The 27,294-nt window shown below is 38.5% G+C and overlaps 2 protein-coding genes across 2 annotated transcripts in view; one reads left to right on the top strand and one right to left on the bottom strand.

Moving 5' to 3' along the window:
- The window catches only part of XB5870894.L (uncharacterized XB5870894 L homeolog), a 37,373-nt gene extending 34,881 nt beyond the window's left edge, over positions 1–2,492 (bottom strand). Inside the window, exon 1 of the mRNA XM_018264084.2 lies at positions 2,364–2,492. The gene's annotated coding sequence lies outside the window, so the exon portion shown is untranslated. The remainder of the gene's footprint in view (positions 1–2,363) is intronic.
- Positions 939–26,811, top strand: cyp2e1.L (cytochrome P450 family 2 subfamily E member 1 L homeolog). The gene is given in 10 exon segments (NM_001091741.1): positions 939–1,045; positions 7,613–7,805; positions 8,166–8,328; positions 9,366–9,515; positions 9,967–10,127; positions 16,930–17,106; positions 18,673–18,811; positions 21,930–22,111; positions 24,114–24,255; positions 25,920–26,811. Coding segments are annotated over 9 exon segments (1,464 nt in total). The 5' UTR covers positions 939–1,045; positions 7,613–7,634; the 3' UTR covers positions 26,099–26,811.
- The last annotated feature ends 483 nt before the right edge of the window (positions 26,812–27,294 follow it).

Here is a 27,294-nt window from a genome sequence, read left to right as displayed (position 1 = left end):
TCCTTCGAATCGAACGATTCGAAGGATTTTAATCCATCGATCGAAGGATTATCCTTCAATCAGAAAAAACTTGGAAAGCCTATGGGGACCTTCCCCATAGGCTAACATTGACTTCGGTAGCTTTTAGGTGGCGAACTAGGGGGTCGAAGTTTTTTCTTAAAGAGACAGTACTTCGACTATCGAATGGTCGAATAGTTCGAATCATTCGAGTCGAAGTTGTAGTCGAAGGTCGAAGTAGCCCATTCGCTGGTCAAAGTAGCCAAAAAAAACACTTTGAAATTCGAAGAATTTTTTATTCTATTCCTTCACTCGAACTTAGTGAATGGACCCCTTAAAATCAGATACATACTGACCCCACACGGCCCACCGCGTAAGGTGGGCCATGTGGGGTCAGTATGTATCTGATTTTTAATGTGAATATCAATAAATAATTTATTTTACTAAAAGAAAAGGCCTTGGGATAGATATCTTTCGATATGAAAAAATGTAATAATGCTTTTAGGTCAATTTTACCTACAAGTTATAATAACACAAAAATGTTTGCAAACTCCCAGCTGTAAGTGCTAAACAATTGTTTATTTAGTCAATCTGAGCCAGAGTGAACAGTAAATCATAGGCCCCATCTTTGGTGGAGATGATTGACAAGGTGTTCTTGTAACTGACAGGTATGTTTATTAACTCAAAGCCAGTGACAATTTATCAAAGGTTTCTACCTGAGCCAAAGAATTTATGGCTCTGACACGGGAGCAGCCCATGGCATTACAGGGAAACTCGGCTGAACCTTAGTACACTAAGCCAAATTGTTTTCAGATAATGGGTAATATGAGCTTCAGAGCTGCATTTTCATTGGAGGATTCATTGTGGGTGAGGCTAACTACAATGCTCAGCAAGGGAAGAAGACAGATCGGTATTTGTTTTTGCTTCTGATAGTTGGAAAACAAGAACCCGCAGAGTGTTGTTCTTCATAAGACGGGAGCAGAACAGCCCTCCGATTCTACAGCTGCATCTAATAAACTCACCTTGTACTTTCACTTTCCTTCTACAGGTTTGTACTGAGTATTGTATAGTTAGATATATAAGAATATGTTAATTGACACTGTTTCTTATTGCTTCCCCATACCTTTTAACAGTCCTTAGTAATGCAGTGAACTGACGCTTGGATTTGCAAACTATATAAATTATTACAGTGCTGTGTTCATGAACGATGGAAATGCGAAAAACATGGTGGTTTCCTCCAGTTTTTTGCACTTTCCACCCTACCCCACTATTTGTAAATGATTCCTCATGTGTGAGTGAGCTGGTTACTCTAATTACCATGTTTTTTGTCTTTTAAATTAGGTACGAGGGGTGTTATATAGGGAAAGCACACCAATCACATTGAATATAGGCCTTTAAAATCCTCAGTTACTACACGTGATTCACTAGCAATTTATTGCACATGCTCCGCTTTGTGGGAACCAAAAACAATAACATAAACCCTAAATAAAATAATTCCTAGCATTGTAGCATTGTGATACCCAGAATTAATTGGTACAGAGACCCACAGTTTTTAATAGCACAGTGACCCGCAACATTTATGGGGTTATTTATCAAAAGTCAAATTTTAGAGCTATGTCAGCTTTTTTAGATCTCGAATCAGTGGCGTAATTTCGGGTGCCAGGGCCCCCCTGCAAAAAAAATTTCAGGGCCCCCTCTGCACATATATATAATAGTGGGAGAATTTCATGTATAATACCCCCAGAACTCATAGAAGGATGGTACAATGGCAATTCCATGTATAAATACCTTCAGAACTCCTAGAAGGATGGCACTGTGGCAATTTCACATATAAATACCCCAGAACTATAGAAGAATGGCATAGAGGCAATTATATATATATCAGTTGGCACAATTGCAAATTTGCACATTAAGGCAAGGAAAGGGTTTAAAGGACCACAAGGCAGTGCAATAAATGTGATTTGTATCCTTACCTCCCTACATTCTTTCTATGCTGATAGTCTGGTAGAAGGGGGAGGAGGGGGGAATCTGCAGGGAACGACCATCTGTCCTGCCTGTCTGGCTTGCTTCCCTCCACATGTTATTGAACTACAACTCCCAGCACCGACACCCAGAGAGCTACAACCTTGGCCCAGGGTTAGTGGGGAGAGAGAAGGACCTGCTCCTAGAACTTTAATGTCAGGCTGATGGTAAAACAGAGTGAGTTTATTGCCTGGAAACTGTGTAAATAGAGTGGGAAAAGGGGCATGAGTGTGGGCACAGCTGGCATCACACACACACAGCAACAAAAGTACCAATCACACAGTAACAAACACACACACAAAACACACACTCAGACAGTAATTGACACACATAGTAAAGCTTGCCTGGCTGTATAGCATCCGATCCAACCTGCTCCCTAAATCCACCCGGCCTCCCAGGTTTCAGCTCGAACAGTCAGATTGAAGCAGCTGCACTGTACACTCTGCAGGTTCCGCCCCCCAAGTGACGTGGAGTTTAGAAACTCTTTTTTTTTTCCAAGCTGCTCTGGATGTCGGCCTATACGGGACAGAGGGTTGAGCTGTAAAAAATCGGACGGTTGAGAGGTATGCGGGTATCCCCGTCTGGGCCCCCTGTACTCCCGGGCCCCCCAGCGGCTGCGGGGTCTGCTTCCTCTGTAGTTACGCCACTGTCTCGAATGAACTCACAACTCTAATGGTTTCTAATTTAAGAAAAAACTGAAATGAAAATAACTGGAATCAGTGACTTTGAGTTGAGAAACCCAAAATCTTGAATTGATCGAGTTTTCAGCAAAAAAAACAACCTTGAATTGCTCGAGCGAGACCCATCAGAAAAAAACAGAACATTAATAGGGGCACATTTACTTAGCTCGAGTGAAGGAATAGAATAAAAAAAAGTTCGAATTTCGAATGATTTTTTTTGGCTACTTCGACCATCGAATTGGCTACTTAGACCTTCGACTTCGAATCGAATGATTCGAACTAAAAATCGTTCGACTATTCGACCATTCAATAATCGAAGTACTGTCTCTTTAAAAAAACTTCGACCCCCTACTTCGCCATCTAAAACCTACCGAACCTCAATGTTAGCCTATGGGGAAGGTCCCCATAGGCTTTGTAAGCTTTTTTTTGTCGAAGAAAAATCGTTCGATCGATGGATTAAAATCCTTCGAATCAAACAATTTTTCGTTCGATCGTTCGATCGCTCGATCGAATTGCGGTAAATCCTTCGACTTCGATATTCGAAGTCAAAGGATTTAACTTCGACCCTAGGTAAATGTGCCCCTAAGCAGGCTATTAACATCTTCAGATGGTTCAAGGGACCTCTCCTCTGCCACTGACTTCTACATGAGCTTGACAGGTATTTTCAGCTTCGAGCTATTTTCAGATTCAGGCTATAATACATTTTTTTAAACCGAAAAATAGACTTTTGACTCAAAAATAACCTTGAACACTCAAATTTTTTGTGGAAAACACAACTCAACCCTTAAGAGATCTGCCCCTTAGTTTGTAGGGGCAAATTAACTAAAGGGCGAATTGTCGCCAGCGACTGTTCGTCACACTCCGCACCACTTTGCCAGGCGCAAATTCGTTACCACCACACTAATTCACTAAAATCCGAAGTTGCGTCTCGGCTGCCGAAATCTGACGACTTTTCGATAGTATTAATTCTGCATGGACGAGCGTTTCATATCGCATTTTCGCTAGCGTTAATTTCTGCCTAGCAAAACTTCGCTAGCACTTTCTTAGGTCAATTTGAACTGGGCGGGTACATTAAATTCATATGGACGTCTTTATTAGAGATGTTGGTGCAAATGCTTGAAGTGGCCACTTTTTATTACAAATGTCCAAGGAACCTGAATAAAGACAAAAGAGATCATATAATGCCTTACACATGAGCCCACCCTAAAACTAAAATGTTCCATGTCCCTCAAATGTCGGGGGAAAAATGTTAACACAAAAAAGTTAGGTAGTTAGGACTTTTGCAGGCAATCCCGCTTAAAAAAAGAACAAGTCGCCAGCGTTTTTACATCTTTAATGCATTTCCGGCAGACAGGATATGATGTATAAGAAACAAACAATAGAGAGCACTCGCTGTATGCCGACCTTGCCGTCTGTGCTGACACATGCACGCGTCTCCAGAAGAACACGCTGGGAACTGTATCCAATAGGTAACCAAATCATGGAGCACCAGGCCGCATTTAGGGTCATATAAAAAATCCAAATTTATTGATAATGTATCATAAAACCATATTAAGCAACAAAGTGAATCAGCCCCACGCTTAACGCGTTTCGTGGCCTCACGCCACTTCCTCAGAAGCACGGGGCCCCATCTCTCACAACCCTCTAAATAAAGACATCCCACACCTGTCTAAAAACATTATCACCCATATAAAAAAATCGTGAGAACAGCATGTTTAGAAATAGATCTATACATTAATCATTAAATACATAAATACAATATAATATATAGCTAAAGTATTCAGTCCATTCTATGGATAGATAAGTATGCAGTTATAAATTTATCTAGGGTATAATAAAGGCAAATTTGAAAAATGAGTTAGCACAAATACATACATTAAATCGATATAACTGTCTAAAATCCATAACATTCGTAGAGATAATCACATAGTATAAAGACAATTAATTGGTAATCACAGTAATTTTTATAATAATTTTTATAGTCACCAAGATATAATAATCCCATTAATTTTATATATATATATATACTAAATAAATATATATATCCAGCACCTAATATAAAATAAGGAAAACAACCACCACCGACAGCGCTTATCAATTCAATCACAAAAGCAGGAGAACTCACAATCTCTATTCAAGCCCCCATGGGTCTCTGTGGTTTTTAATTGATATATCCAAGAGGCTTCCAATCTCCCTAGTTTATATTCACCTATTGGAGACAGGATATGATGTCACTGACATAACATTGAGGAAGATGTAGCTTCATTTTAGCACTTCGTCTGGTTTAAGGTGGCGAAGGAAACTCTGGCAAAAGAGGTAACATTCAGTAAAATCCGCATTATTGAATTTGCGGAGTAACAACCATTCGCCACAGCGAAAAGTCGCCTTGCGCACGAACGCTATCGTCAGTCTCTTTCACTAGAGGATTGTCATCTGCGCCTGTTAGTGAATTGCCGATGTCCCTGCAGATGTGATTTCTGCCAAATTGACACTAGCGTCAGCCACTTCGCCCTTCAGTGAATCTGCCCCTATATGTAATGTGGACCCTTAAAGGGGTGGACCACCTTTACGTTAACTTTTAATATGTTATAGAATGGCCAATTCTAAGATTTCAGCTGGTCTTCATTAATTTTTTTTTATATATTTTTTTTTTGTCGGTTCGATTTGATTCAAGCAATCTCCAGGTCCAGGGTGTAATAAATGTTAAAAAATTTGAGTTTTTTTGAATCCGAAAAATTGATTTTTGACCAAAAAATACCCTTGAAAACTAGAATTTTCCATGGAAGAAAACAACTAGACCTTTCATAAATACCCCGTTAAATTCCAGCGTTAAAGGCACAATGGCTAAAATCTCCCATAAAGAAAGACTAATGATATGCACTTGATACCTGGCTGCTGCACAGATTTGATCACAGTAGGTTAGTGGCTATGGTCCTCTTTGTGGTCCAACCTTTGATCGGTGTCTCATTCGCTCATTAAAGTACAGAAAAAGGAAAAATTGGTGTACCAGTCAGCCATGGTTTGTCATTATTTCAATAATACCTAGGACAGCACATTCACCTGAAATCTCATTATTTTGAAGAATAGGTAAAAGCTTTCCATGATGAACTAGAATTTACAAACACTTCTTGGGCACCGGTGGTTCTTAAAGGGATACTGTCATGGGAAAAAAAAACTTTTTCAAAATGAATCAGTTAATAGTGCTGTTCCAGCAGAATTCTGCACTGAAATCCATTTCTCAAAAGAGCAAACAGATTTTTTTATATTCAATTTTGAAATCTGACATGGGGCTAGACATATTGTCAATTTCCCAGCTGCCCCAAGTCATGTGACTTGTGCTCTGATAAACTTCAATCACTCTTTACTGCTGTACTGCAAGTTGAAGTGATATCACCCCCCTCCCTTTTCCCCCCAGCAGCCAAACAAAAGAACAATGGGAAGGTAACCAGATAGCAGCTCACTAACACAAGATAACAGCTGCCTGGTAGATCTAAGAACAACACTCAATAGTAAAAACCCATGTCCCACTGAGACACATTCAGTTACATTGAGAAGGAAAAACAGCAGCCTGCCAGAAAGCATTTCTCTCCTGAAGTGCAGGCACAAGTCACATGACCAGGGGCAGCTGGGTAATTGACAAAATGTCTAGCCCCATGTCAAATTTCAAAATTGAATATAAAAAAATCTGTTTGCTCTTTTGAGAAATGGATTTCAGTGCAGAATTCTGCTGGAGCAGCGCTATTAACTGATTCATCTTGAAAAAAATGTTTTTTCCCATGACAGTATCCCTTTAAAGAAGAACAACACATTTACTAACAAACAAAAAGAGGGTACTTCATTTAGTACACAGACATAACTTTATGCCTAGATATTCAATTGCGTTTGTTTTAACCCTACATACTGAAGTGCCTCCACTGGCAGATACTACCTGGAGAACTAACCTCACACTGTTCCATCACACTAGAGCAGTGATCCCCAACCAGTAGCTCGTGAGCAACATGTTGCTCTCCAACCCCTCGGATGTTGCTCCCAGTGGCCTCAAAGCAGCTGCTTATTTTTGAATTCCAGGCTTGGAGGCAAGTTTTGGTTTCATAAAAACCAGGTGCACTGCCAAACAGAGCCTCAATTTAGGTTGACAATCCACATAGGGGCTACCAAATGGCCAATCACAGCCCTTATTTGGCACCCAAGAACATTTTTCATGCTAGCGTTGCTCCCCAACTACTTTTACTTCTGACTGTTGCTCACGGGTTCAAAAGGTTGGGGATCCCTGCACTAGAGCATGGGACTATTCACTCTACAAGAGCTTCCCAGTCTATCTTACACTCCTTCAGTACAGCGAGCTATAACAGGAGGTAGTCTAACACGACATCATGAGGTCCCTTTTCCCAAATTCCATTAAGATTTTCTCCTCACCTTAGGGTCCTGGTTTCTCCTTCGCTCATGTCTCATGCTCCGGTTGAAGCCTTGGGTTCTCCAGCAACGTCCCCTATCTCCATAGAGAGGAGTCCAAAGAGGAAAAACATGGCTGTTTTTTTATAGCAATAATTACCCAGAATACCCTTACGGTCCTGGCTGCTCCTTTACTGAGGCCTCAAGATCCTGCACTGAGAGCCTCTAGCTCTCCAGCAACATCCACGCTCTTCGTAGAGTGCAGTCCAAAGAACATGGCTGTTCCTCCATTTGTTATAGCAATAATTACCCATAACACCCTTGGGCCGATAGAATCATTTCCCTCCTACAGGATACTTTTTTTCATACCATAAATCAGTAAATATTAACAGCTGATAAGTTCTCATGGTTACCTACACCTAGAGTAAACTTAAACCTTTTTTTTACATATTATTACATTTGTATTAGTAGTGCTGCATAAATTACGTATAGTAATACAGTATTTATTTTTCTAACTACAGGTGTAAGTAAACCATATGGGCCATGGATCCGGTCTCTGTACTTCTGTCTATTGTCATTTGCATTTTCATATTTAAAGTCTTTTATGGTGGGAATAAAGAATCTCAGAACTTCCCTCCTGGGCCCAAACCATTGCCGCTCATTGGAAATCTGCACATGATAAATATGAAGAAACCCCATTTAACTTTTATGGAGGTAAAAGATGAAACTTAAATAACCACATGCTAATATCCCCCTTTTAACAACAACGCTATCCTTTTTCTCTCCCCCTTTCTCTCACTGATGCTAGTTCATACTCCAAACCATGCACATCTAACACATACAATCATCAGTATTAATGAGGTGTTGGCTCCATCTAACAAAATTCAATTGGTGCACTCCATAGTTTGTGGGTGCTTTTGTTTGTTTTGGATCTAACTTACTTACTTACTTTCCACTGCACAGTTTATACAAATATTACTCATTGTTTAAGGTATAAGTAAACATTTTTTATTTTTGGTACAAATAAGTTTTATTTTAATTTGGATAACAGTATCTCTAATGCTTCCATTACAGCTGGCTGAGAAATTCGGCTCAGTATTCAGCTTTCACTTTGGCACAGAAAAGTTTGTTGTGCTGTGCAACGCTGACACAGTGAAAGACGCTCTTATCAACTATGCCGATGAGTTTTCAGGTCGGCCTGCAATTCCGGTTTTTGATAAGACTACTAAGGGACATGGTAACTATTCAAGTGAAAACTGTTAATTTCTTTGACTTCATAATACATAACAGAATTCATTAAAGTCACCCTCTATCTTGTGTTGGGCCTTGGTTACGTTAGAGTCTATTTCTGCTGCTACTCAATGTAGGATATGTGGCACATTAGCATAAACTTTCCAGTGTGCCACAGTTACTTGTGATGTCTATGTACGGGAAGGAACCATATGAAAATAACATTTAAGAATTTGGTAACCACCTCTTATTTATTATCCCACATCTCCTGGAGGTCCATACATTTATTTCTGGTGATCAACCATCAACCAAATGTTCTGTGCTAACTTGCATATTAAGAAGTGACCACACAAGACGATTGTTTAGAATGTTATCAGTGAACATATAATCTGAATATATATATATATATATATATATATATATATATATATATATATATATATATATATATATATATATATATATATATATATATATATATATATAAACAAATTCCACTTAGTTTATCCTTTTATTAACCAAACTATATGACCTGTTGATGTTTGTGTTTTGAGCTTAGAGTGTTAAATATTTACTGAATGAGGTGTGTGTTTTACTAGAGGTTCTATGAGTCTCTCGGAAATAATCAACACACATATTTATCAAAGTACCATCATGTGCCACCATTGATGACAGTTCTTTGTCTCATTTTTCTATGAAAGTCTTAGGTTTGTATCAAAGTATTACCAAGAGCCATCATTGAAAAAAAAATCCTCTTATTACAAGGTGCTAATTGCTAGGTAGTTCAAAAAAGAAATATCTTCAGTCCTATATTCCCTACCATTTTTGGAATTTGTGCATTTTTATTAGTGTCAGCATTGTCTTCTAACAGATGGATCAGGCGTGAGTGGTTTGCTTTATCTTAATGCAGAGGATTCTATTGTAAAAAAAAAATGATGTCCCTATGTGCATAAACATAGAAATAAATGTAATGGCAAATTCCATTTTTTGCGCTGATATTCTTGTCTCGCCACCTTATTCGTTTTTTCTTGTTTTTTTTCTCAGGTATTTTTTTTGCTAATGGGGAGAACTGGAAAGTTATGAGAAGATTCACTATTTCTACTCTGCGGGACTTTGGCATGGGGAAGAAAACTATGGAAGATAGAATATGTGAAGAAAGTGAATTTTTAAAGCAAGTTTTTGAGTCCTATAAAGGTAGGAGTAAAGTAGATGTCCTGAAGACCACTGGGGTGCCATATACAACACTTGACTATAGAAGAATAGTTGAGAGAGACATAAGACAGTCAGACAAAGTAAGAGAGGAAGCAAATTGGTGTGGGGTGTACCATAGTGATGACAGCTCCAAATGTAGTATAAATGTGTCCTGAATAGGCATGAAGACAAGGGATGACAACCGGAATTCTAAATGGCTGGGTGGAGGTCCATAAAAACTATTTATTTATTATAGGGGCCAAAAGAAAATGGTTAGTCCTATTTATTTAAATTCTAGTAGTTGCTACTGAGGATGAGAAGTATGGCCACATCACAGAAAGGACTATGGTGGGGCAGGTTTCATATGTTGCTTTCAGTCTCAAGTATAATATTGCGGTGTGGTGGCACATGTTTGAACGTAAACCCTCTTCTTCCCTTTATGCCTCTTCCCCAGGGAAGCCCTTTGATAACACCATCATAATGAACGCCGCTGTAGCCAACATCATTGTGCACATACTGCTCAACCACCGCTTTGATTATGATGACGCAACACTGAAAAATCTTATTAGCATAGTCAGTGAAAATATCAGCTTTGCTGCGAAACCAATTGTTCTGGTAAGATGTCATGGTTCTTTCTAAAAAACAGTTCCCACTATAAAACTTTTTTTTTTTTTTTTTAAATCCCATGGACACTGGTATTAATTTAATGGAAATCTACTCCACACACAAAGCATATACTATAGTAATAACATACTGCAATATACACTTTAGAGCAAAGAATAAATAGTGTACAAAAATGGGAAAAAACATTTTCCAGATTCCACTTTTTAATTTGTCTCAAAATTATATCATTGTACTATTCCATATACTGTATTTGTGCAATCCCAAACCTTTTCTAATAATCCTCTACCAACCCTACTATAAAGTGCATATAATTGTATCTTATTGTACCTCCTATAAAGTCCATAGTATTGTGCATATATATCAACAGTTCACATTGTAATTCATGCTATACCATCAATATTGTGCATATCTTCTATTACTCTCTTTCTCACAACCAATCAGTAGTGATGGGCTTTGCCGGAAAATTAGCGAAATTCGCGAAACGGCGAAAAATTTGCGGAACGTTTTTGACGCCGGCGCCGTTTTTTTTGACGCCGGCACCCGTTTTTGTTGCCAGCGTACGTTTTTCTCCGATGCGGCAAAAAAATTTTTTGGCGCCGGTGAATTTTTTCGCCCGAATTTTCGCGGGCGTTTCGCAAATTTATTCGCTGGTGGCGAATCACGCAAATTCGCCGCAAATTCGCACCTGCCGAATAAATTCGCCCATCACTACCAATCAGTAAAGTGCATATATTGTGCATAACTCATAATAAATATCAGTTAATTTTCTAATATTAATATAAGGTTCACCCATCACACTAACCTTTTGTCTTAGAGGGCAACGGAAGCAGCGCCGGATTTCATTGACGGCCGCCCCTAGGTGGCCTGGTCGGACCGCGCGGTCCTAGCGCCCACCTACACCTCACCTTCCCAGCGCGCTGGCGAAAAAACACTGGTGCAGCTGCTGTAATTGAATGGGGACGCACACGTCCCCATAATGCGGCTGTGCGGCATGCCGCCCCTATTTTTTTGCCGCCCTAGGCCCGGGCCTCTGCGGCCTTGCCGCAAATCCGGGCTTGAACAGAAGTCTAATGAAGGTTAATATGTTGGCTCTAATGAGCTAGTTTAAACTCAGTTCTGTTTCAACCTATGCACCCACATAGGTATTTGCTTACTGGGCAGGACGGCACAGCAGAAAGTTATGTTTGTTTATTTTGTAAAAAATGAATTACCTAAACAGAGGTTCTTACCCAAAGGGTTACAGTTTCTAAAGATGCTGTTTGCATTGTTTTTATATGTACTTTACACATTTTGTTCACTAGGCCACTCACTACAAAAGATCAAGCACATATGTATTGATCATGGCTAATTGTACTATATGCTCCTATAATGTCCGGGGATTTAACACACAAAACAAAAGATCTCAGATATTAAATGGGTTACATAAGGAAAAAGTAATGATAGCATTTTTTCAAGAAACACATTTTAGAGTGGGGAATAGACCACAAATGTCAAATAAATATTATAGAAATTGGTTGTTTAGCGATAATGCTGAAAGTAAAAGCAAAGGTGTGGTCATCATCAACTCCCGTATAGATTGCTGGACTCTATCATAGATCCACTTGGTAGATATGTCTTTGCCAAAATAGAAATTCACAATCATAAGATAACATTGGCAAATTGTTATGCCCTAAACACGAAACAATCTCTGTTCCTAGATAAAGTACTGACAAAGCTGGAAGACTTTTCAGAAGGCCCACTCATTCTTGGTGGTGATCTTAAAGGGATACTGTCATGGGAAAACATGTTTTTTTCAATATGCATCAGTTAATAGTGCTACTCCAGCAGAATTCTGCACTGAAATCCATTTCTCAAAAGAGGAAACAGATTTTTTTATATTCAATTTTGAAATCTGACATGGGGCTAGACATTTTGTCAATTTCCCAGCTGCCCCTGGTCATGTGACTTGTGCCTGCACTTTAGGAGAGAAATGCTTTCTGGCAGGCTACTGTTTTTCCTTCTCAATGTAACCGAATGTGTCTCATTGAAGTTTATCAGAGCACAAGTCACAAGACTTGGGGCAGCTGGGAAATTGACAATATGTCTAGCCCCATGTCAGATTTCAAAATTGAATATAAAAAAATCTGTTTGCTCTTTTGAGAAATGGATTTCAGTGCAGAATTCTGCTGAAGCAGCACTATTAACTGATTCATTTTGAAAAAAACTTTTTTTCCCATGACAGTATCCCTTTAATGTAGCGATTGAGCCATTATTAGAGTCTTCCACAGGGAAGTCAAGTCTACCATATAAAACCATTCAACAAATGAAATCCCTGTTGAAAATCCCTGAGATAAAGATTTTACCTATTTCTCGCAGGTACATCTACAATATAGTAGGTTAGATCTGTTTATATCGCATTTTGTACTAGATTGGGTGTGGCGATGTGATATTGGAATGCAGTTGCTATCAGACCATGCTCCAAGTACTCTTACAGCTCTCTATACCTTTTATTAATAAAAGAAACTGGACATGGAAGTTGAATGTTTCACTACTGAAACCGCAGGATGTTAAAAATGTAACACAAACATTCACTGAAACACATAGAGATGACACAACACACCCTTCAATAAAATGGGAGGCACGGAAGGCAGTAATCAGGGGAGTATTGATAAAACATGGCACTAGGATCAAAAAGACGCGGGCGAATATCTGGCGGGCCTATTTTGCAAAGCAACGGAACTAGAACAAGCTCACAAAAATTCTCCAACAGAAACCATAATGCAAGAACTTACTGCTACTAGGGAATTAATTAAAGTAGAGCTGAATAAAAGATCGCTGTATGCACTACAAAATGTAAAAGCATGTTCTATAAGCACAGTAATAAGCCCGGCAGATTTCTGGCAAGAGCCATAAAACAAAAACAAACAAATTCCTTCATACATGCAATGAAAAATACACAAGATAAGATAGTTTATACGACACAAGAGATTGCAGATGCCTTACAGAAATACTACACTGAATTATACAATCTTAAAACTCCCCATAATTGAAATAGAGATAAACATATACACAAAATTAAGCAATATATAAAATGCATTAAATCCTGAAGTCTAAAGTCTAGAAGACCCTATAACAGCACAATAACTAATACTTGCTATCAAAAACACACCAAGTGGAAAAGCACCAGGGCCAGACGGCTTCTCAGCACCATTTTATAAATCTCTAAAAAAGAAATTGGTGGATCATATGCTAAAAGCTTTTAATAACTTAGCCCTGATCCCTAAACAGGTACCCTCCACATTGGAAGCGCATATTACATTAATCCCAAAACCTGGTAAGGACCCCCTGGCGTGCTCCAGCTATAGACCCATATCCCTGTTAAATGTGGATATTAAAATTTACTCTAAAATTCTCGCTGACAGACTAAAGGTCTATTTGCCTGACCTTATTGATCAAAAGTCAATGGCCAACTTTCAGAACCAGTCAAGATAAATAATGGGACACGACAGGGGTGCCCCCTTTCACCGATATAATACGCACTAGTGATGGAACACCTGGCTAATGCAATCAGGCTTAATAGGGATATAAAGGGCTTACAAGTTAAGAATACTCAACACAAGATAGCATTATATGCTGATGATCTGTTGGTGTTTGTTACCCAACTGCATATTTCTCTCCCATCATTGTTACAGGAATTTAATGAGTATGGTTTATACAGCAAGTTACAATAAACTATGATAAGTCGGAGGTGCTTAATATTTCCCTAACCCCAGCTACTCAAAAACAATTACAAACAAGCTTTCCTTTCAAATGTAAGACAGAAGCTATTACATATCTGGGGATCCATATACCAGCAAATCTTTCCCAAATCAATACACTGAACTATACACAATTACTGAAACAAATAACCCATGATCTTACAAATTGGCAACTCCCTAACATCTCGTGGTTTGGCAGAATTGATATTTTAAAAATGAACATACTTCCTAGGATCTTGTATTTACTACATACAATTCCTTTGGAACCGTCCCAACAATTTTTCAACTCACTAAACGCAATAATCACATCATTTATATGGGCCAAAGGTAAACCGAGACTAAACAAAAAAATCTTAACTCGTAGCAAATCTCAGGGAGGCCTAGGCTTACCGGATTTTAAACAATACTTAAGAGCAACTACCTTGGGAAGGATTGTAGAATGGTTCCACTGCCAAAACACAAAAAAATGGATCCAAATAGAACAATCCTTGACTGAAAGACCATTCCAAGCGTTATGGTGGCTACCCACCACAAAAAGGCCAAAACCTAATCTTCTGCCTCTGATGTGTAGGGAAACCCTAAATAAAGCTGGCAAATTTTTGAAAAGGTCACCACATCTAATCTCACGCAAGGGCCCATGCACGCCAATGATAGGAAACCCCACTTTTACACCTGGCATGATGAATATCTTATTCCTGGATAGAAAACCCAACGTTAACCTTATGGGCTTTCATGTAATAAAGGACAAGGCATTGAACTCCTTAGCCAATCTTTGTCCAGGCAAAGAAGAATTTCTAATCACCTCACCTCACTATTGTATATAATAACAGAACACCAGATTGTAAATAGCCAACCAAAATATACTAACACTACAGTTATCACACCATAATTATAACATACGGTATCCCTAACCCAGAACTAACTCCAATGTTCCAGTCTCAGCCCACTCTTTTAGTGCCTTTAGCAGCTGCCTTTGGCCGCCAGGTCTTAATATGGAAGAACCAGGGAGTGAGTTCTGGGTGAGCACAGGAACCAAACGTGTGCTGATAAGACAGAGTAGTAAGTGGAGTCCAAGAACAGGCCAGGTCAAACCAAAATGGACAATGCAGTACAATACGGGTAACCAGTGCAAAATCGGGGTCAAAGATCAAAGGGGTCAATACGTAGGAACACATTCATAAAACAGACTAGAAAATAAATATTTGAATTTTGTGCCCTTGCGCGATGACGTCACATGACCGAGTATTTCTGGATTTCCGCCAAAGCGCCGCACAACCCGGAAGCAGAGGTCTTCAGCGTGGTGCTAAACAGAAGCAGGCAGCGGGCGTCCCCGCCGCCTGCCAGGTATTTTTATTACAATAATAGAGTTTGTCAATACACTATCAATGACTCCTCTGTAAAAATGCACAAATATAGATCAAGGAAGGTTTAATTTCCTCAGCCTTCTTAAAAAGAAAAGCCGTGCTTTTCCAATCAAAGCAAGGCTCCAGGTAAGGTCATAAATATGAACCCAAAGAAAATGTAATTTAAATAACATTCTCTACACTGGAGCCATTAATATGAAGAGCCTTGTGAACTGGATGTACTTTTCTAAAGCCAACTATCTGCTTTTTGGTTTTATCAATGTTAAGAGACAGGTTGTTATGAGCACACCAAGCTGATCAACCTCCTCTTTATATTCTGATTCATTATTATCCCTAATTAGACCTATCACAGTTGTGTCATCAGCAGACTTGATAATGTGGTTGGAGTCAAACCGGGCAGTGCAATCATACTGTATGCCATTAGAGTAAAAAGTAATGGTGAAAGTATGCACCCCTCTGGCGAGCCAGTACTCTGCTTTATCAAATTGAATTGCTTTTCCCAATCTTAACCAACTGTGGCCCTGCTGTACCCAATTACAAAGTTGTATACAAAGTTCCTCAAGCTTGACAATTAACTTCTGTGGGATCATGGTACTAAAAGGAGAAAAAAATCAATAAATAACATTCTTACATGAGTATTATTTGTCTCCAAATGTCATAAGGATAGATGGAGGGCAGTTAAAATAGGGTCATCGGTAAACTGTTTTTTACGACTGGCAAACTGGAGCGGATCTAATAAATTAGGAAACATACTTTCAATACATGGCATTACTACCCTCTCAAAGCACTTCATGGCAATCGGTGTAAATGCAATGGGAAGGTAGTCATTTAAGCATGTCACAGATTGACTTTTTGGCACTGGCATGATAGTAGTGACCTTAAAGCATTCCAGGACCACAGCCTGACCAAGATATGTATTAAAAATATCAGTCAAAAACACCTGCCAGTTGGTCTGCAAATTCCTTTAATAACTGACCAGGGACCTGATCACAGCCCGTGGCTTTTTGTGAGTCAATTCTATAAAAATGTCTCTTCCCCTCAGCTATGGACAGACAAATATCAGGGGAGAAATATTCCTTGCAACGATATTATTTTGTGCATTAAATCTTGCATAAAAAGTATTTATCTTGTCAGTGTATTCAGGTCAAACACCTTGCAAGGATAATATACTTACATATCTATTTATTAAGCATTTCAAAAGACATTCCATTTTCTTTCTGTCTTTAGGTATGTGAATAGCTTTTCCCAGTTAATATGATGCAGAGATGCCCTTATACTGGCAACGTTTGCCCATGTAAAATTAAATGTTTTAGTTTCTCCGTTATAGAGTTGTCCATGTTATGATCACTATTCCCTAAATGCTCACCCATGCAAATGCTAGAGATAAATTTGGTATTATCAGTTGTTACCAGACCTAAAAGAGATTCTTTCCTAGTAGGTTCCCGAAACCAAAAGTTGGAATTTAGCATATTTACCAACCTGCTAGCTTTTTCTTGGCTGTCCCATTAGTCCAGTCCATGTGTAGATAATTAGTCACCCATAATAACAACTTGACATAGTTGTGAAGCCTCCTCCATTTGTAATAGCAGCTGGGCATCGTTCTTGTCATTTATACTGGCCAGTTTGTAGCATACACCAATGATAATGTTCTTTGTATGTTTTGAACATATTTCTTCTGTTTTTCTCTTGAAGCTCTATAATGCATATCCGTCTATTTTGCAATGGATTCCGGGAAGTCACAAAAGTGTTACTAAGAACATGATAAAATTATACAACTTTCTTAGAGAGACATTTACCAAACACAGGGATCAACTGGATGTAAACGACCAGAGGGATCTCATTGACGTATTCCTTGTCAAGCAACAAGAGGTAAAACAAAATTCTCTGCTAACCAGGATGTGCCGCAGTTCATTCTTATATTGTGCTTCCGACAAGTAAAAAACCTATGCACTTCACTAGATATTAATGTAGTAACACAGTAAGTTAGGTTAAAAAAGGCACACGTCCATCAAGTTCAACATTTTAAGTCTCCATAAAAACTGCCTAACTGCGAGTTGATCCAGAGGAAGGTGAAAAACCCCATCTGAACCCTCTCCAATTTGCCTCATAGGGGGAAAAAATTCCAAGATGCAATGGGACCAGTCCCTGGATCAACTTGTACTATGAGCTATCTCCCATATCCCTGTATTCCCTCACTTGCTAAACACCATCCAACCCCTTCTTAAAGCTATCTAACAGTGCTGCACAATACGTTGGCACTCTTAAAATACATGTTAATAATAATAATAATGTATCAGCCTATACAACTGATTTAGGAAGAGAATTCAACATCTTTACAGCTAAAAAACACTTCCAAATATTTAGACGGAACCTCTTTTCTTCTAATTGGAATGGGTGACCTTGTGTCAGCTGGAAAGACCTACTGGTAAATAAAACATTAGAGAGATTATTATATGATCCCCTTATATATTTATACATAGTTATCATATCACCCCTTAAGCTCCTCTTCTCCAGCGTGAACATCCCCAATTTGGTCAGTCTTTCCTCATAGCTAAGATTTTCCCTTTACCAGCTTAGTTGCCCTTCTCTGTACCCTCTCTAATACAATAATGTCCTGTTTGAGTGATGGAGACCAAAACTGTACGGCATATTCTAGATGGGGCCTTACCAACACTCTGTATAGTGGAAGAATAACCCCCTCCTCCCAAGGGGTTATAGATTGAAATATTTTTCCTTTTTGAAGAACTTTTCTTCCGATTATTTTTATCCTTCAATTTAAAATGCTATTTAGTTGCCAGAGTCACAACAAAAATTTCTTAAGCATTGCAATTAAACATGCAGCTGGCAGTTCAAGAGGATGAAATATCAAAGGATTTGGGGTTAAGTCCCAGAGAAACTATTGGCAAATATATTGCAAAAAATGGCTTCTGTGAAAAAGTGGCTTGTGTGTTTTTAAGAAATGCTTGAAAAATACAAAGGTATTCAAATTTCAGTTTAGGGTTTGTATTTTTAGGCAGCTGTCACCTACTGAACTAATGTGTGTTGCTTCCATAGCAGTCAAACAAAAGAAAGATATCTCTATACCCATGCTATTTTTAAAAAGTTAGTTTATTATATCATATTAAAATATACCCCACGTGGAGCCCATGTATATTTTAATATGATATAATAAACTAACTTTTTTTTTAAAAAACAGCTTGAGTATAGAGATATTTTTTGTTTAATGCTTTACCTCTTTTTAGTCACTAGAGGTCTCTATCATGCTATAATATACTATACATTTAACGCTAAGGGTCTGTAGCCAATATTTTTTGTATGATTACAAATGAAAGAAAGACCCATGAGCAATCCATGTAATTCTGATCAATGCAGGTCAAAAGCAGCAGTCAAAGAACCCCTTATATATCTGAGCCCTAAATGTTTTGTGCTTCTCAGGAGTCTTCTTCTACAAAGTTCTTTCATGACCAAAATCTGACAGTTCTTTTAGCCGATTTATTTGGCGCTGGAATGGAGACAACTTCTACCACTCTTCGCTGGGGTCTCCTCTTCATGATGAAATATCCAGAAGTTCAAAGTAAGGATCAAATTACTAGGACATAATTATTTATGATTTCATGTGAATGTGTCATTATATTAAAGTCTTAGGCCTTGTGTAAGGTTGAGCCACAGGCAAGTGGCTAGGAGGTAGGAGCGCCGGTAATACAAAATCAGAACTTGATGAAGGCAGCTGACATGTTACATGAGGAAGGTGATTTTCTAAAGAAAGCAATACAACAGATTTGAAGCAATAGTAAAGAAATACACAAGTATTTTACCAGGCCAATGGTCAGGGCAGGAGGCAAACAAGAATCAGATAAACTGGCAGAAGGTCAGGACTGGCAGCAAACAATGAGAGTCTGGTAAACAGGCAGAGGTCAGGGGCAGGCTGAAGACAGAGCTGAACAGGGTGAGGCCAAATATCAGAAGATGCAACAGAAACCAGGCCAAGGGAACTGGAGGAACAAGGTCATGGAACAGAGAACCAGGTGGGACATGGGCAGGAACAGGGAACCAGGTAGGGAATCAGGAAAAACAGGCATCGGGCATGGGAATCACAAGAGCAAGGAATCACAGGAACAGAATATCACTAGATCTGGCTATGAGGCTTCAATGATCAAGTACCTGTGGTTGCCCTAAGCAGGCTTATAAAGTTCCTTAAAGGGATGCTGTCATGGGAAAACATGTTTTTATCAAAACGCATCAGTTAATAGTGCTACTCCAGCAGAATTCTGCACTGAAATCCATTTCTCAAAAGAGCAAACAGATTTTTTTTATATTCAATTTTGAAATCTGACATGGAGCTAGACATTTTGTCAATTTCCCAGCTGCCCCTGGTCATGTGACTTGTGCCTGCACTTTAGGAGAGAAATGCTTTCTGGCAGGCTGCTGTTTTTCCTTCTCAATGTAACTGAATGTGCCTCAGTGGGACATGGGTTTTTACTATTGAGTGTTGTTCTTAGATCTACCAGGCAGCTGTTATCTTGTGTTAGGGAGCTGTTATCTGGTTACCTTCCCATTGTTCTGCTGATGGGCTGCTGGGGGGGGGAAAGGGAGGGGGTGATATCGCTCCAACTTGCAGTACAGCAGTAAAGAGTGATTGAAGTTTATCAGAGCACAAGTCACATGACTTGGGGCAGCTGGGAAATTGACAATATGTCTAGCCCCATGTCAGATTTCAAAATTGGATATAAAAAAATCTGTTTGCTCTTTTGAGATATGGATTTCAATGCAGAATTTTGCTGGAGCAGCACTATTAACTGATTCATTTTGAAAAAAACATGTTTTCCCATGACCGCATCCCTTTAAGGAACTTTATAAGCCTGCTTAGGGCAACCACAGTATCCCTTTAATTACATACTGTAACCACCTGGACATAATGAGGGAGTCAGAGATAAGTTTAAGCAAAGACAGCAAAGAGCAATACCTATTAACATTGCATTGCCCAGTGTTTGATTACTGGAAGGTTGTGACATATTTCCAAAGCACTGTCAAGTTTTCATCCAGTGGCAAAACTCATAAGGCTGATAAATGTGTCGAGTTGTTTTGTCAGTGGGACATGCACACACAGATTGAAGATGATGGAGGACAGAAGGGTGGAGTCCATCTTACTTTCATATACAGCACTTGATATGTATTTTCTGTCACAACTGCACTTTTTATAGTGAAATTGATGGGAAAGTGTTCAATTATTCTATATTTTTTAATCCCTCGGAAAGTCTATAGATTGATATTGATTTCTTTTTTGCTTCTTTGGAGCAGGTTTGCTGTGTAAAGTTAGGCATTCATTGCATGATCCTCTAGTTTGTCGAGGTTGTCCAACAAACACATTTTTGCCTTATTTAGCCAAACATGCACAAGGATAAACTGCTCTGATTCTGTTATTTGGTCTCTCGGCCCATGATTGGATTATATATTGGATCTACTGTATGCACACCTGATTGGAGAGCATCACTTCAATGTGCCAAACCAGTCATAATCCGAGAAAATTTTCTAAGCTGTCTGACATATATCTGGCTGGATATGTGTTTGGCAGTCCTTTGGGAAGGCTCTATACATGGACCAATATGCTTATTGGTCAATTTTAGAGAAATATCTGTGTGCCCTCCCTTATAAGCATGCCTCTATTGGGCTTAAGCAAGTTATGGAATATGAAATGTCCCAGGATGAAATTCCTCTTAATGCTTTTCAATTACCTTGGGCAGTGTGATATTTATAGGTCATTGTAAGATAAATCTCTCAATACTTGTCCCAACTTGCTATATTCCATGAATAAAGAGCCACATCAATCTCTTTGTTTTATTCCACTTCTTCCCCTTGTACTATGAGCATAAAATTCACATTTTTAATTATAATTCCATAAAAATTTTTTTACATAAACATATTATGTAGTGTTATTCTCACAGCAGTGTCCCTTAAAGTGTAATATTCATATCAGGAAAACTTTATTCATGGATAAAATAATCATAAGGTTACCAGAAAGTGGACCCTCCACAGAAGGATAATGTTACGGCTCAGTAGTGTAGAGAAGCCCGTAACTGCCAGGACCTACCCCTTAGCTGTAGTAAGAGAGCCCTACCAACTCCGATGTTCATGTAAGCCCTTTTTGAGCCCTGGGCTTTCTGCTGTGGTACAGGCAGGGATCCTACCCATGGCCAAGGTGGTCGGAAGTGCGGTACAAAAGGTTCAGGCAAGGTCAGAGTCGTGTCCAGGAAAGGGTCAATGGCAGTCACCAAGAATCAGAAGTCGATAACCAGGGAGAAGTCAAAAAAACAATTAGCATTGCAGGAATAGCTTAAGCTGTGTCAGAATACTGAAAACAAGCTTGGACAACAGAATATAAACAAAAAGTGCCTTTTAAATTGGAATTTGGTGACAATACATCAGAGTGTCTGCCGACACCATGACGCAGCGCCATTGCGCATGCACGTTGATGACGTCATCATGCATGCGCATCTTCGATGGATTGCAGCTAGAGGAACCTGGGGACTGGCGCATGTGAAGATAGGAATGCACGCCGGTCTCCCGGGGCACCTTAGAGATAAAAAGTGAAAAAGAGATTTTCAGGGGTAAAGAAAACTATTGTTACAATTTTTGTCACAACTGATTCCCTTTAGAGTCTGCTTCATTCCTTCATCTGTTTATGTTTCCTGTAGAAAAAGTCCAAGATGAAATTGACAGAGTAATTGGATCGGCACAACCTCGCCTTGCACATCGGAAACAAATGCCCTATACAGAGGCTGTTATTCATGAGATCCAGAGATTAGGAAACCTTGCGCCCAATGTTGGCCATGAAACAACTAAGGATGTCACCTTCAGGGGCTACTTTATTCCAAAGGTTGTCTCCCTTTATTTGTTGAGAGCACTCTGTTTGCTTATTGGCAGGGATGGGCGAATTTGACCCGTTTCGTTTCGCCAAAAATTCGCCGCCAGCGAAATGTCGCAGACGCCCATTAAAGTCTATGGGCGTCAAAAAAAATTTGTCGCGCGGCGAAATTATTTTGTCGCGCGTCTTTTTGTTATGCACGTCTCCATACAAGTCTATGGGCGTCATTTTTTCGGCGAAACGAGGCGAAAAAATTCGCCCATCCCTACTTATTGGTGATGCACCAAATCCAGAATTCAGTTCGGGTTTGGCCAAGATTTGGCCTTTTCAGCAGGATTTGGCTGAATCCAAGTGTCTGGCCGAAACGGTTCTGAAAAATCACGTGACATTTTGTCACACAAACAAGGAAGTAAAAAAATGTTTAAACCATGTGGGCCATGTGCGGTTCTCTTTTCCCCTTGTTTCCCTAATTTACATATGCAAATTTGGGTTCAGATTTGGTTCAATATTCAGTCAAATCTTTCACGAAGGATTCGGGATTTGGCAGAATCCTAAAACAGTGGATTTGGTGCATCCCTATAGACACATCTTTAATATTTGTACAAACTGGGACTGATTACTAATATTAGGGATGCACCGAATCCACTATTTTGGATTCGACCGAACCCCTGAATCCTTCGCAAAAGATTCGCCGAATACTGAACCAAATACGAATCCTAATTTGCATATGCAAATTAAGGGTGGGAAGAGGAAAACTTTTATTACCTCCTCGTTTTGTGACAAAAAGGCACGCGATTTCCTTTCCTGCCCCTAATTTGCATATGCAAATTCGGATTCCTGCCAGAAGGATTCGGCCAAATCTGAATCCTGGCCGAATGCCAAACCGAATCCTGGACTCGGTGCATCCCTAACTAATATAGGTGTTAAACTGCATCATGCAGTTGCCCATATCAACCAATCACATCTTTCCATTTGTGTTTTTCCTGCAGTAGTCTTTTAAATGTCAATAGCTGAATGATTACCACTGGCAACTACCCTGGTACATCATTCAGGTACCCCTCCCCCCAAAGCATAGGTTCTAAAGGTCAGTTAGAGTGAATTTTGGGGCAGAAAGGTTATTTAATAAATTTTATACTCTAGGAGCTAATAGGGAATCTGTTTAAGCTGTCAATAGCTGTCCAATGATATAACAGCAGGTATAACATAGGTGCCAATTTATTTACATTCTAGTTTGATTTTTTTACAGTTATTTTGCACTAAAAGTCACAAATTGGAATTAAGGTTTCCTTGAAAAATTGGTATCTTAAAGCACTTAAGTTCAAGTAAAAGTCAGTATAGTAGATGTTCTACAATTTTTTTTTTTAAATCCAAGTGTTTTGAGTTTTTTGAAAGTTGATAGAATCACTAAAATTGATGAATACAATGCAACTGCGCTTCATTTTTTTCACATTTTTAAGTGATTACGTTTTTGAGATTCATGGTTTTTTTAAAAACAATAAATGGTCATCTCAAATGTTGGGATACAACAGAAGGCCTGAACCAAAACAACCTTTCCCACATGACCAAACAATGCATTCCACAAATAACTGAAGTCTTAGGATTGTTCCATGATAAATCCTCCACCAAAAAAAAAAAAACAATTTCAAAAACATCATCACTACATGTTCTATGTTCTTCTTTTACCTGCATGACCTCCCCCAAATAAAGATGTACTACCCCTGCTAAATTATTAAATAGAAGTGTTTAAGAAATGTACATATATTCCACTTCTTTATTGATGGTACCAATATTTTTATACTTTAAGAGTAGAGTAGCTCACAAACAGATCACCCACTTTTCTGCTTTCAGAATCTTCCTCTTTAACATAAATGACCAACACCCATATCTACAGTATGTCTATATGCCACCAACTTAGACCTCTTTCCATCAGTTGTCACAAAATGTTCCTCTAAGAAAAACACAATATTCTCTTAAAATCCTTTTTGATGGTTTCCTCTCTTTATAACATTTTTAGGGAACCCAAGTGATAATACTTCTCACATCTGTTCTCCAAGACAAAGCTTATTTCAAAAAGCCAGAAGAATTTTACCCTGAACATTTCCTTGACGCAGAAGGAAAATTTGTGAAAAACGATGCATTCCTTCCCTTCTCAGCAGGTACTGTGAATCTCTTACATAATAAATATAGCTGAATGCCTGTGCTTATCTATTTACCTATAGATGAAGTAATATACAGGTATGGGATTTGTTGTCCGGAAACCCGTTGTTTGGAATTACGGAAAGGCTGTCTCCCATAGACTCCATTTTATCCAAATAATTCAAATTTTTAAAAATGATTACCTTTTTCTCTGTAATAATAAAACAATACATTGTACATGAATTAAACTAAGACATAATTAATCCATATTGGGAAGCAGGTTTATTTAGGCTAAGGCCACACTAGGCGATAGCGCCGCGATTTGACTCGCGGTGACTTTTCGCCGCGACTTTTAAGCCGCAATCGCTGGGGAAACTTTTGCGCTGGCGTCTATGGGGAATCGCGAAAAATCGCCAGCTTAAAAACACACGCGGCGATCTTTTCTCTACTGTCGCTCGAAATTGCCTCACTAGGCGATTTCGAGCGACAATAGAAAAAAGATCGCCGCGTTTGTTTTTACGCTGGCGATTTTTCGCGATTCCCCATAGACGCCAGCGCAAAAGTTTCCCCAGCGATTGCGGCTTAAAAGTCACGGCGAAAAGTCGCCGCGAGACAAATCGCGGCGCTATCGCCTAGTGTGGCCTTAGCCTTAATGTTGAAATGATTTTCTAGTAGACTTAAGGTATGAAGATAGAAATTATGGAAAGTTTCGTTATCCAGGAAGCCTCCTGTCCCCATCTTTCTAGTTCCAATACCTGTATATTAAAGGCATCCTTTTATTGGAGTAACTACTGGATATAATTATTGTACTGTGTCTACATGAAGAAAGTGTGCAATACAGTAGTCACAATCGGCAGGATTAAATAATGAGATTGTTTGAGATCAAATGATAAAAGACTAGATAGAATGTGTTGGATAGAATGATGAGCATGTTTGATGTAATCAGGGGAAAAAGTGTGACAGTGTGTTGAGTATATGTGGGATGTAGTGGTCAGAACTAGTGATGGGCGAATTTGTCCCGTTTTGCCCAAAAATTTGTGAATTTCCTGCCAAATTTGTGAATTTCCTGCCAAATTTGGGAAAAACTTGCATGGGAGACAGAAGAGTGCAAAACTCTATGATAGAGCTAATTAAAGTGTAGTGTAGAATGGGGAAATGCAGATGGGGTTGTTGCAATATCTAAGGTTAGCATTTTTTAGCAGGAATTTTTTTAAAACAGATTCAATATCTTAAATAGAAATCTGCACACTTCTCAGTTTTCAGTGCACAGAAGTAGAGGAGACCAGGAGAGCCCGTGTGTTAGGAGACTTCTCTGTTGTGTGAATGGCTAAAACATGATAAAGAAGACTTATACCCTCTTGGTCAACTTGAGTGCAATGAATAGGGAGGGTTTGTGCCCAACATTCTTTTGTTTTAATAATAAAAAAATATATATGTTTGCAGTTTTAATTTATTTACCCATGAAGGACCAAACGTGGTGTAGCTTCATGGAGTTAGGGAGCTGTCACTCATGAATTATATACAGTATCTCCGCTTCTGTAATTAAAGGTATTAAAATAATGAATTTATAAGATCGAATGGTCAGAATGAGCAGTGCAGAATATGTGGGCAAGAATTATTATATAGCAATGGAGTTTTTTTAAAATAATGATTTTAATAAGGCTTCACTGCGTTTGCCTCTTAGGTCGCAGAAGTTGTGCCGGAGAGACGTTGGCCAAAATGGAACTCTTCTTGTTCTTCACCAAGTTACTGCAGAACTTCACATTCCAATCTCCTCCTGGAGTTGAGGTTGACCTAACCAGTGCAGATGCACTTACATCCAAACCTGTGGACCATAAGATCTGTGCTTTGCCTCGAAACTAGAAAAATATCTACACACAGTACAATTAAGCTTTAAAGGGGTAGTTTACCTTTAAGTTCACTTTTAGTGTGTTATAGAATAACTAATTATAAGCAACTTTTCAATTGGACTTTTTTTTTCTTTTTTTTATAGTTTTTGAATTATTTGCCTTTTTCTTCTGACTCTTTACAACTTTCAAATGGGGGTCACTGACCCCATCTAAAAACAAAAGCTCTGTAATGATACAAATTTATTGTTATTGCTACTTTTTTATTACTCCTCTTTCTATTCAGGCCTCTCCTATTCACAAACCGGTCTCTTTTCAAATGAAAAGAAACATGGTTGCTAGGGTAATTTGGACCCTAGCAATGAAATTGCTGAAATTGCAAACTGGAGAACTGCTGAATAAAAAGCAAAATAACTCAAAAAACACAAATAATAAAAAATGAAAACCAAATGCTAATTGTCTCAGATTATCACTCTCTACATCATACTAAACGTTAATTTAAAGGTGAACAACCCATTTAAATTAAAAAAAAAAAAAAACATAAAAAGCTGCTGTTATCAAAACAGAACATGTTCAACAGCAAAATTCACTAGTGTTGAATGAGAATTGTTTCTTTTCATTTGTTTTTAAAACACTTGTGTTGTATATTTCAACTGTTTTATATTTTTTTTATGTTATAATTGTATTTCTTAATGTTAATCACTTCCTATAAACATGACGTTTACACAACTTAAAGGGATACTGTCATCGGAAAACATGTTTTTTTTCAAAACACATCAGTTAATAGTGCTACTCCAGCACTGAAATCCAATTCTCAAAAGAGCAAACAGATTTTTTTCTATTCAATTTTTATATCGGACATGGGGCTAGACATATTGTCAGTTTCCCAGCTGCCCCAGTCATGTGACTTGTACCTGCACTTTAGGATGGAACTACTGTCTGATAGGCTGTTATTTCTCCTACTTGTAATGTTACTGAATCAGTCTCAGTGGGACTTGGCTTTTACTTTTGAGTGTTGTTTTTAGATCTACCAGGCAGCTGTTATCTTGTGTTAGGGAATTTTATTTAAAATTATTCAGATTTACAAAAATATATGTACATATATTATACATATATATATATATATATATATATGTATGTATAAAAGTATAATCAAAAGCATCCAAAAATAAGTAAAAAAATTTACAGACTTTCCCACATTTTTATATTGTT

This window comes from Xenopus laevis, chromosome 5L (assembly GCF_017654675.1).
Source record: "Xenopus laevis strain J_2021 chromosome 5L, Xenopus_laevis_v10.1, whole genome shotgun sequence".
NCBI lineage: Eukaryota > Metazoa > Chordata > Amphibia > Anura > Pipidae > Xenopus > Xenopus laevis.
This window is presented reverse-complemented; position numbering and strand designations above follow the sequence as displayed.